The sequence below is a fragment of the Quercus suber genome, unplaced genomic scaffold (genome assembly GCF_002906115.3).
Source record: "Quercus suber isolate HL8 unplaced genomic scaffold, Cork oak 2.0 scaffold_132, whole genome shotgun sequence".
Taxonomy (NCBI): domain Eukaryota; kingdom Viridiplantae; phylum Streptophyta; class Magnoliopsida; order Fagales; family Fagaceae; genus Quercus; species Quercus suber.
In genome coordinates this window covers 208,545-220,640 of record NW_027069595.1, presented here as the reverse complement: position 1 = coordinate 220,640, position 12,096 = coordinate 208,545, and the positions used below count along the sequence as shown (strand labels likewise).

Sequence of the window (12,096 nt, the reverse complement as noted above, 5' to 3'; positions counted from 1 at the left end):
AAGGGGAAAAAAAAAAAAAAAAAAAAAAAAAAAAAAAAAAAAAAAAAAAGGTATCAGCTACAATGGGCTGCTATAGATAGTAGCTCACTGTAGCTTGAAACTTTAAAATAAAATAAAATAAAATTAACTTTTTAATGTGTGGTGTTAAAAAAAATAGTATTTTAATGTGTTGATGGTTGTGATTGTTATTTATTGTGTTGAATATATTATTTTATTGTATTGTTTATATTATTTTAATATGTTGAATATTAAAATAAAACCTTTAATATTAGGTGTATTATAAAGTGGGGTGTTAAAATAATAAAGTAGCGTTTGAGTTGCCAAAAACTATATTTTTTTAGCTTTTTTACTGTGAATGCTCTAAAGAGTGATGTAAATAGTCCACTGTTTCTTCTTTACACATATCCCCTACATTAGGAATTCTCATAGTCACATTGTGGTTTGTACTAGTTCAAATATAAACTAATTAAGTATTCTCAACCAAAAGAAAAAAAAAAAAACTAATTAAAAAAAACGCGGCAGTTTTTCATCCTAAGTATCTCTATTTCTTTTTTTTTTTTAAAGAAATATACTAACTGTTAAACACAAACACACACTTAATTACACTCTCTATTTCTCATACCATTTAAGGGGCTTTCACAATATGGATTCCTACTTTTATATGCCTAAAATATCAACTGTAAGGTTGGGATTTGTGGCCCAAGCCCAAAACAATTAATTTGTAGAGTATGGGTGAAAGAGCTAGGTTAAGTATGAGATTAACAACATCGAATTACAACTTTCAAGCACAAGCTAACATGAATCTGCACGTAAAGAATGAATATCTGAAGAGCTATATTATTGATTATCTGATGAACACAGATCTTAGGGTTACAGTCCAGTCCTCTTTTCTTCCGTTTTCCCCTCCCCCCTATGTTAGGAGCCTCTTTCCTTTATATAACCTCTCTTCTCTTCATCTCCATCGTCCACTTGTACCTCATCCGTGAGTCTACTTGAGTACGTGTCACGTCAAGCATCTTCTTTAGCTCTATGTGAGTGGCGGTAGGTTAGGATACACTGTTCAGGGGTCTTTTCCACATAAATGCGGCCAAAAAAGTTGCTGTAGAGTATTAAATACGGTGGTAGCAGCTTTCCCTTTAGATATTTCCCTATTCTTATCGTTTTCCAGCATACTGAGAGCTTATCTTGATCAGGTGGAGTACTCGGAAGATCATTTTGACATTTTATACGCTCAATTGATTTATATTATTCGCGTCAGAGGATTATAACCTCTTCGGACAGGAGATGTCCTCTTCGGATTGTAATCATTCTTCCTTCTGAGGGTCCCACTTCCAGATGGGCCCTGCCCTTACCATCTCCTTCTTCTCGGTCGCATAATAGCTCTCATATGGGCTCTCGGCCCACTATGTTGGACTGAGCCCTTTTCCCCCCACACCATCAAATCTACATGTTTAGAAAGTATAGATATCAGAGTTAGACATGTAAAATTATCAATTTAAAAACTCTTAAATTTTAGTTAAATTTGAAAAAACATTACCTACAAAATGGGAATACTCTCCCATCAACCCACTTACATGCATTTTTTTTTTTTTTTTACTAGTGAAATTCTTGTGCGTTGCACGGCTTTAATTGTGAATTTCCTTTATATATATATATATTTATTTATTTAGAATAATAACTAAATGAGTTATTATTACATAATTTTAGAACTTTTTTTTAACTAAATGAATGATTATTATTATATAACATGCACAATTTTGTATATTTGTCATTATATTTAATATCTCTAATTAAAATTATCAATAAAAACATTTCTAATTATATTTTTTTTTATAATTCCTTATTTATTAATGAAGAAGGCGATTTGAACTCAAGTAGTTAAATATTTTCCAATACTTGCATAAATAAGGTTATCCTAAAATGATTAATTCCAAATTTAAAATTAAAAAATCAATAATATTTTTACACCTAAAAGAAATTTCATTTTTAAGTCTTATTTTGATACTTAGTGCGTGTTTAGCATTGGCTTTAAAAGTCAGTTTTTATTTTTTATTTTTTTATTATTCAGCTTATTTTTGCTACTACTCATGGGTCCCATTACAATATTTGGTACTGTAAGGACCCAATTTGAATTGAGTGTTGGGTTTTCAGCCCAACAAGCCCAAACAATAAATTTATAGAGTATGGGCTCAAGAACTAGTACTGTTTTTCAGGAAGGGTTCTACTCATCAAGTAATAAGGGATACTATTGATTCGCTCTATGAGGAAAAACTCTCCTTGGCCCTCTCTCAATTGGTCTGTTCTTCTCTCTCTCTTTTTCCTTTTTCTTTTCTGGTCAGAAGTCCTCCCTGTTTTCTTCGTTTCTACATTATATACTTCGTTTCTTTTCTTGTTTCCTTTGTACACGTGTAGTTCTTATCCTAGGGGCTCCTTTCTGTCCCATCTAGTCCCTACCGGAACTTTCAACTTAGTGGTCATAAAGCTGCTTAGCTACTATTCAGGTATCACCTCCACATTAATGCGGCCAGAGTGTTAGGTGGACAGCATTTAATGAGGAGGTGATAGACTTTAGAAGATATTTTCTACCTTCTCCGACGCCTCTTTAAGCTATATCCAACTTCCAATTCAGCTACAACCTGGCAGAATCTTTCAGTCAGTACGAAGGTTACCTTCACCTCGGACTTTGGCGTCCTCGGACGTGTGCTATACCACTGTATATAACACCTGTTTATACCTTTCATATCACCTATTTGACGTGAATAAAAATTCTACCTTCTCCGATGCCTCTTTAAGCTATATCCAACTTCCAATTCAGCTACAACCTGGCAGACTCTTTCAGTCAGTACGAAGGTTACCTTCATCTCGGACTTTGGCGTCCTCGGACGTGTGCTATACCACTGTATATAACACCTGTTTATACCTTTCATATCACCTATTTGACGTGAATAAAACTTCTTTAGGCTGTCCTCGGACAACTGCGTATCCTCGGATCGGGCTTTTGGGCCCTGAGCCCAATTCTGAGGGCTACTATACCTTTTTTAGGTAACAGGCCCCACAAATCTAAATAATCAATATCGTTATAAACATTATGTTTGAGATGATCATTGTCTTTCTTGACACTAGTGGACTTTAGGTATTGAATAATGGATTTTAGTAATGAATTTTTTCGAAAAACTATTAATTCAAATTTTAATTTTAATAGACAGAAAAAAGAAGAGTAAATTTTTTGTGAGACTGAAAATTTTTAGTCTCTTTTTAAAACATATTAATATAACACACAAATTCAAAAAATAATATAATACTTTTAAAAATAATTTTTATTCATTACATTTTTGGGCCTTAATTAAAAAGTTTACATTATAAGACTTTTATGGACAAGACATTCTATTGGTCAATAGAAGAAGTCTTTTTTTTTTTGCTAGGTGAGATCGTGAGAAGCCTTTCTTTCATTTATTTTTAATTATATTCTATTTTAGGGGTCGTATTTTAAAGAAGGGCCTTAGTCTATTGCCTAAATGTCCTAATGGTTGAACCACCCATGTTTCCAACTCCAACATAGACTACATTCAGAAAGAGAAGGCTGCATATATATCAGCCTTTGGAGTGGAAGGATCAGATTGTGTGAAGGTGGGGTAGGTTTAACACGTTTGATGTCTAGTGGATGAATGGGTGCAGAAGAGGGGCCAGGGTTAGAAGAAATAAATTTAGGAGGACCACAAAAGCATATGCATTTATATAGTTTGCTTTATATCAAAGTATTTTGGTTTGCATTTATATCTAGGAAACCCCTTGTTGTTAATGTATTTTCTGTTATTTGTTACTATATTCAAGATCTGTGTCTCCTGTTATCTTGAGTACATAGGATTAGAGTGAATGGATTGTGAGGCTTATCTTTGACATACTGCATGATGTCTTAGGTGTTCTGTCACTGGTCAAACTAGCATAGCATGTGCTGATGTACATCATGTCCAAATTGCAATAAGTTCTGCTCTCTGTGTCTGATTGTAAGAGAAGTTCTCCTGAGTTTGTTTGCGAGTCAATTTATATGAAATCTTTTTATGATTTTGTTACAAAGTAAACTATTCTGAATCCTTTTCCCTCTCTTTAGTAGGGGCGTAGGCAAGAATTTTTATTTGGGGGGCCAAATTACATAATCATATGTTAGTCATAACTCATCCATATATTATATACAAAAATGATCATTGAAATTAAATAATATTTCTAAACTCAAATCAGTGTACAAAAATGAGTAATTTGCTATAAACATGAACCCAAAAAAAAAAAAAAAAATCTCCTATAAAAGTTATGTTCAATGTTGATCTTTCATAGAATAAAATTTATTCATTATCAATTCTATAGGATTTCCTATTCAAATCTTCAAATAAATAAATCTCTATTGCAACCTAAATTTTCTTCTAGAAAAAGATTTTAAAAAAAAAAAGAAAAAAAAAGTCAACGTTAGCACAACTTATCAAGCACCTAAATTCAAAAGTAAAAGATAATAACAGCTAGAAAAAAAATAATAATAACAAAAAAAAAAAAATTGTGGGCGGATAAAACCTCATAGGATCAAGTAGTGCATTATGCTCAATGCACTTCAAAATTGAACATAGAATACATAGCACATAGAATACATAACACTTTTGCATTCTTATTATAAAATATAAAAAGGATAGACACATGACAACTAGGCATTTATTAGGTTTTGTTAAAATCATTTGTTTAATTGGGTGGGGTGTACATAAAAACCATCAGTGGAGTGTTGTATCATTGCTAGATTTCAAAGGGTGGACTGGGCTCCAGGAAATTTCTTGGGGGGCCAATTGATATAATTGTTAAAGCTCAACTTATTTTTGTAGAAGTGCAGCTTATACTATTATAATGGGCCTCAATAGTTTTGGTGTTACCCCCCCCCCCCCCCCCCCCCCAGATGGCCCCTCCTAAGCTATACGTGCCTCCGTCCTGCTCTTTAGAGTCAATTTTGCTTTATTTGTTTCCTATTCTTTTCTATTGGCAAGTATTAGCCTGACAACTTGTAGCATTATTTATTTTGGAGTAATGTTAGGGACGCATAAAATGGTACAACTTGTATCACAACTCGCTCACGTAACGAATTATGAGTGGTAGAGGCAATATGGTGTGGACTTTCCTTCACATTCCCTACTTGATGGTGACATCATGTGCGATCAATCTGTATTCTTACTAGTTTGTTTGCCTATTCCTTATATCATATTTTTCAGGTTGCTCCATCATTATCAATAAATCTCTCTCTTTAAGTTCAGGTTATTTTTTAATTCTGCTTTTAAGGGTTTTGTGTGTGTGGAGTGTGTGCAGCTTCAAGGGATGAAAATATTTGCAAAATATCTATATATATATATTTTTGTTCTTTTCTGTTGGCTTTCTCTCGTTCCATACCCTTTTTTAACCTTCATTTTGTAATTGGACCTATACCTGCTATAAGTTATGCTTCCATTTGTATTCAGTACCTTACCTCATTCTGATAATTTTTTTCCTTCTCTCATAAAATAGTCTGGTGCCAAATTATTTCTTGCTCTGTTGTTTTCTATTTTTTTGGTTGGATAATATTTTTCTGCTTAACATTGAGTCATATGCATCCACAATGGGTAAAAGACGACAAGAGTTGAGTATCATGTCTGGCTGTCTGCCTCTTTCCTAACTTCACACTAATTGACTTATACTGTGTATTATTATTTGTTTGTGTCACTGTGTGTGTGTGAGAGAGAGTTATTGATTTTGCAGTCTGTTAAAAAAAATATTTTTATAAAAACTTGAGTCCTCACTAGAAAAAACATATTTTCAAAGCAAAAATGCCCTATGTGCATGAAATTATATGTCTGTACTATACTATTTGTGGTTTTTGATTTTTAAATAGTCTTTTTGATGTTTTTGTCTGGTTGATTAGTTGTCTGTCCTATACATGTCTTTCATTTTTTTTTCCTTGTATTCTTAGCGATTCACTAAGTGATTTGGTTTTGTTGATTCACTTAATTTTTATTTGGAATATGTTCACATCTTCTGTGGAAGCCTTAGGTCAGATGTTTGGCCTTACCTCTTGGAAACAACTTTTACCCAGACTTGTTCCTACAATTCTGAATTGTAAGATTTTCATAATTAATACTACTACAAGAGAAAGGTTTAACTATTTGACATAGGAACAATTCTGAATTGTTACACTGTTGGCAACCATTCTCTTGACATAGGAGATGCCTTAAGAGTGTTTATCATGTCAGTGTGCTGTGTGTCTCATGTTTGATGATGATGATAGCTATTCCAATTCGGCACCAGACATCTACATTTTATATTTGAATACTTATTCATCGTGACAGACATATATAAAAAGTTCAGCACTACTTTCTGACTGTTGATTTAGTATACCCTGAGGATTCATTCATGTTCCTTCTGAGTTCTCAATGTGAGTCCCAAAGTTTTCTTGCATTGCCAATGAAAAGTTCCATGTATCTGTCTGAGGTGACAAACTATGGCCAGTGTTTGCCTCTTACATGAACATACTACAATTTTGACATTTAAATTATTGAAAAGGCTAGTAGGAAGAAAGATTCAAATTGGTTTAACTATCCTTGCTGTTGAGAATTATTTATAACTAACCATTTTCTTTCTCAACCCTCTCCAAAAGTTCCATAATCAACTTCACTCTTTATGCCTTTATAATTCATACAGATTGAATATCACTCTTCATTTAGATACCAACAAATGCAATTCACAACACTTATATTTTTCATCTATATATTTTCTTGTTGATGTATCTGGTGAAAGCTATGTAAATAGATATCATTCGGCAAATATACAAGAAGGTTCAAAATTAAAGAAAACAATGTTTCCAATACATTACACGTTCCAAATGATACCTGATTCTAATACATTACATGTTTCAATTGATACAGAACTTGATTAAACTTTATACTGATTCAGTAATAGATCTCAATCTCCCCTATAGGGATCTCCTGGTACCAAAAAGAACTAGCCTAATCCTCTTTTGCCCAACAAAATGCAATTCAAGTTACCTTAGAAGCTTATTGGTGTTTTATACTATCCTGATTAAGTAACCACTTTTGGCAAATCTGAAGTTCGCTACTACACAACTCTATACATCCATGTTCAAAAATGGGAGGGACATGATACAACAACAAGAAGCCTTAATCCCAAATTAGGGTTGCTATAGATCCTCACAGATACAGAGGGACATGCTAACGAGTTATTGTTTGTGTGTATTGATGATGAATCCTCAGGCCCCAAAGTTCATTCAAGTTATCAAACCACCTATAAACAACTTGGCCAGCAAGTTTGCTCAAAGCCACTGTGATCAGCATGACCTCAAAAGCTTTGGAGTCCACATACGAGCAAACCAACCACTTTCTCCAGATCTAGAATCTACAACCCTTTTCTTATTCTTGGCTTCCGTGTCCACAGAAGTTTCTGCCAGTGCCAAACTCTTCAAGGGTAATTGAGGACTACCAGTCTCTGTTGATGCCTCTGTAATCTGAATAACCATTTCTAACACCGCACTCATCTTTGGGCGACTTTTTGGATTTCTGACCAAGCACTTGTTGGCTACAATTGCCAGCTTTTGTGCTGCCTTTAGGGGATAATTCCCTTCAAGCCTTGGGTCCAATATTTGAGGGAATTTTTTTACATCTGACAGAAATGGCTTTACCCATTCCAGGAGCTTCTGCTCGCTCTTGGGACGGTTTCGGTCTAAAGGGCGCCTACCTGTGATGAGTTCATAAAGGAATACCCCATAGCTCCATACATCACTTTTGGATGTGAGACGTCCAGTTTGAACATATTCAGGAGCTGCATATCCCATTGTTCCTACAACCTGATGGAATTAACCAGTTGTGAATGCTAATAGATAATCGGTAAAAGATTGAATGCTTGAACAGCATAAATTAAATGATTTAAATTAATTTTGCTCAGTTTCTCATATTGTCTTGGAAGACAGAAAGAGCGTGTGTTGATTTTATTAAAAAAAGAAGTTGAATCAGATCATTTTCTTAACATAGCCATTGAATGCAAATCCATCCTCCACATTGGACTAGTTGCATCAAATACAGCCCTAAGCACAAGAAACAGTACAAGAATTGGAAAGGTATAATAAATTTCATGTCCGCTTGTTAAAACGAGTACCAAAATAAAATGAGGCATGCATGTGTATGTATGCTTGCACATAATTTTAGTGATACCACAAGCATAAGTGAATTCATTTTCCATGTGCAACAAAAGACTAATCCAATATTGATGGGATATCCAAATAGCTAGTAAAATTTTGATCTCCCAAATTGTTACATGATTTTCATTACAAGTAATTTTTCATGACCACTAATTGAGATTCAACTAAACCTGTTCAGCAAGGAAGTTTGTTTGAGGAATCAGATCTGGGTTGAGGTCCCCTATCTCTAACATGGGTCTCTCAAAAATTTACATGCTAAATGATTAGGATGATCAGATGGTTGTGCAATTTCAAGGCATAGTGCGAAAGCAAAAGCAAATCCAAGAATGGAATATTATTAGGTTAAAATACTGTTTTCGTCCCTAGAGTTTGCATGAAGTTTCTTTTTCGTTCATAAACTTTAAAAAGTTCTTCTTTCATCCCAAAACTATTGAAAATGTTATACTTTTTGTCCTCAAACTTTCAAAAGATTGGTTTCGTATTTGAACCATTGAAAAAGTTTCTTATTGCTTCCCTAAACTTTAAAAAGATCTTTCATACCATTCGTGTGACCAATAATTTCATGCCACTTGTTCAGCTCATGTGTGTCATCTTTTCTTCTTTTTAAAAAAGTAATGGTCCATATCAACGTCATATTCTCTAAAATAGTGCAACTTACTAGACACATAGGATAAAAATGAACAAAAATGGTCAGAAGGACAGTAAATGTAACACTTCAATAGTTTAGGAATAAAAAACAAACTTCATGCAAATTTTAGGGAGGGAAACAATACTTCTGCCGTATATTATCATTAGCAAGTAAGTAAAACAACCCAAAGTTAACAGAAATTTGAAAAATCTTTTGGAAGATTTATGAGGTAAACAACATGAAGTTGTAGCATTGCAGGTCCCACTCTCAGGTGAGTTTTTCATTACACAATAGTGAATGTATCTTTAAGTTGGTATGCAGTCAAGGAATAGAGATTAAGTAAGTAATCAGATTGTATGATCATACCGCTGTTGAGACATGGGTTAATCCTTCTGAAGGGCCCAACCTAGCCAATCCAAAATCTGATAGCTTTGCATTCCATTGCTCATCCAGAAGGATGTTGGAAGATTTGAAATCCCTGAAGATGATCTATAACAAAATTATTTGACAATGTCAGTAGCATGTCAAATAGAATGCTAGAATTAGTTTGCTCTCCTTAGTTTTACTCATAAAAAAAATAAATAAAGAATTAGTAACTCTAGAAATTGTTCATACGAAACATAATCTAGCTAGAACCCCCACCATTTTTCCTTCAACATGGGAATCAAATAAACAAAGGAAACTTTCAGCTTAAATGCAACCACAAATACCTAGGAAATATCCGTACATTAGAATAAACACACTAACAAACCTTATATATATCATGAAATGGAAAATAAATTTTGGCATATACCTGAAAATCCATTTCTTCATGTAGGTATGTTAAGCCTCGAGCAGCATCTTGGGCTACCTTCAATCTCATGGCCCATGGAAGAGGTATCTCTGCCCGAGTGGATAGATGGTGCTCAACACTTTTGTTAGGCATATATTCATATATCAGAAGCCGCTGGATTCCTCTTTCATCATCCTCGGCACAGTAACCCACAAGTTTGACAAGGTTAGGATGCTCCACCACCCCAAGAACATTAACTTCTGTCACCCATTCCTTGTGCCCCTACCAAAGAGAGGATGTCCACCAGAATATTAGTTAGGCAGAAAATCTTGGTAATAAATGTAAAAAAAAGGTTTATTAGAATTAGATTCAGTAATTTGCAGTGCCACTATCATGGAAGAAGAAAAAGTTTGTGAAGGATGGCAAGAAAGACAGGTTGTGCCAACAGTCACTGCTGAAAAACAGAAGAGTGATGTAGTGGCTTGGTATGAGTGTGTCATCACCATATGGACATCTTATTGAAAGATTAGGATCTTTGGGTCAAATTTTATGAGTTTCCAGGGTATGGCCAGTGCCACAGGCTGCCATGCCATTCCCCAGGAATGCACACAATATCTAGAAAGAGATTATTTATTTTAGCTGAAAACTACTTGCTGGTGAATACACTGTTTATGCAACTAAATCTCAAAATTCCAGAAAACAATGTACATTGCCTCAATGATTAGACTTATGACTAATTGTTGAATTTCTTCCTGAATGCAGCAACAAATACATACAACTAAAAAAATTAACTGATGTTCAACACTAGAAAACACACTACAGAAGTTTTCACTATGATACTTCTAGATATTATTCACAAATAAATTGCAAAAAAGTTATCAATGACAAATGGATTAAAGGAAATTTCTAAAATGAAATCATGAGGAATAACCCTTACCTGCATCCCCCTTTTACCAAGTTGTTTCACTGCAACTTCAATTTTTGTTGATGGATCTTCTCCACTTTTGATTACCCCCTTATAAACACATCCAAAACCACCTTCTCCAATCATAACAGAGCGACTGAAATTTCTGGTGACTGATTTAAGCTCGGACGCTGTAAACACTCTAAGGTTGCTGGATCTCTGAGAAAAACTAGGAAATGAGGTCCTTCGTAAGGACTCTATGGGATTGTCTAAGACATTCTGAGAATTCAGTTCAGACCCAGATCTCCTCACATCACCCTCATTTAAAGTGGAATTGGCGGACAGAACCGACACTGTCTTTGTGCTCTTTGGTTCATCCTTCTTCTCACCGTTAAACACTTCATAGCTTCTAACAAGAACACTAATGATATCCTTCACTGCAGAACCAGAAGCAGAAGAGGTAAGTGGCCAAAGCAACTTGAAAATCATGGAAAGTGAGTCATGAATTGGACATTAGATGCTCCATAAATTTAAAAATTCACTCTCTAATCATGCAGGGTTGACACACACACGCACAGAATAAATTGAAATTAAAGAAAGTTCAAAGAGGATTCAATTAATAAAGATTTCCCATTTCCCTCCTCAACTCCAAGGCCACAACACAAGTTGTAATATAATTCAAATCACCAACTTTACTCGTTAAATTAGACCAAAATTAGAATCTCTTTTCCCCCAAAAAACAAAATATTAAAGAAAATATTTAAGGGACTAGCTTAACAAAGAACAACTTTGAATTAATTGTTCTTTTGCTTAAATTCACATATCTTTAAAACCCTCACCCACCAAATTTCCAAAAAGCCAATGAAAATAAAATTAAGAAAACATATTCGACGGTTGTTCCTATATCCATTGCAATATGAAACCATAGTAACTCAATATCTCAATTTCTTTACAAGAACCAAAGCTACCAACAAAGCCCACCTATCCCTTTGTTTTTGGCAGGAGGCATACTACAAAGACATAATAAACTCCAACCTTTTTTTATTATTATAGAATTGTGTCCTCCCAAACCCATGAAGAGCAACAAAAATCCAAATTAAGGTTCATTTCAATTTCTTTTTCTTTTTTCTTTTCTGGCAGTGGAAATCAGACCAAACAATAACTAAAAAGTAAAAAGTTGGTATATAAACAAAGTAAAAACTATGAAAGAACTAACCTTTTTATTATGCAATATAATAATCCACAGTTAGATCCCTCAAAAACCAATCTCCTCCTCTAAACTTTTAACAGATTCTCCTTCCTTTTTGCAAATCTAAGAGAATCCCATGCAGTCCACTGTCCCCAGAAGACCTCAATAGGAAAAATTCGAGAAGGGGTATTCAATGAATCCAATGCAAGTCCTCACACGGCAGCTGAACTTGAAGTCAAGCTTAACCAACCAAAATGAAACCCAACAATATTTATGTTACACGTATCATTAAAAACATCAAATAATTAGACAGTAGTGAATCAAATCTAGAGTGTGAATAAGGTCTTTGAATATGGGAACCAGTCTCCAATAAGACCAGCTTACAAAGAAATAA

General features: G+C 34.2%; 1 protein-coding gene across 1 annotated transcript; it reads right to left on the bottom strand.

Moving 5' to 3' along the window:
• Positions 1–6,813: 6,813 nt before the first annotated feature.
• On the bottom strand, positions 6,814–11,637 carry LOC112012655 (serine/threonine-protein kinase PCRK1). The gene is made up of 5 exons (XM_065776314.1): positions 11,549–11,637; positions 10,547–10,950; positions 9,631–9,891; positions 9,204–9,326; positions 6,814–7,858 (listed from the first exon to the last, which is right to left on the bottom strand). Exons 1-5 carry the CDS (start codon positions 11,586–11,588, stop codon positions 7,343–7,345), a joined length of 1,344 nt encoding a protein of 447 aa, XP_065632386.1. The 5' UTR covers positions 11,589–11,637; the 3' UTR covers positions 6,814–7,342.
• Between the last annotated feature and the right edge of the window lie 459 nt (positions 11,638–12,096).

Excerpts from the sequence above, each read along its gene's own strand:
- LOC112012655 (XM_065776314.1), bottom strand. The coding sequence starts at position 11,588 with ATGGGTTTGGGAGGACACAATTCTATAATAATAAAAAAAG. Across the intron at positions 10,951-11,548 it reads TTCTATAATAATAAAAAAAG|TGAAGGATATCATTAGTGTT; the intron begins GTTGGAGTTTAT and ends CTGGTTCTGCAG. Across the intron at positions 9,327-9,630 it reads ATGAAGAAATGGATTTTCAG|ATCATCTTCAGGGATTTCAA; the intron begins GTATATGCCAAA and ends ATTTTGTTATAG.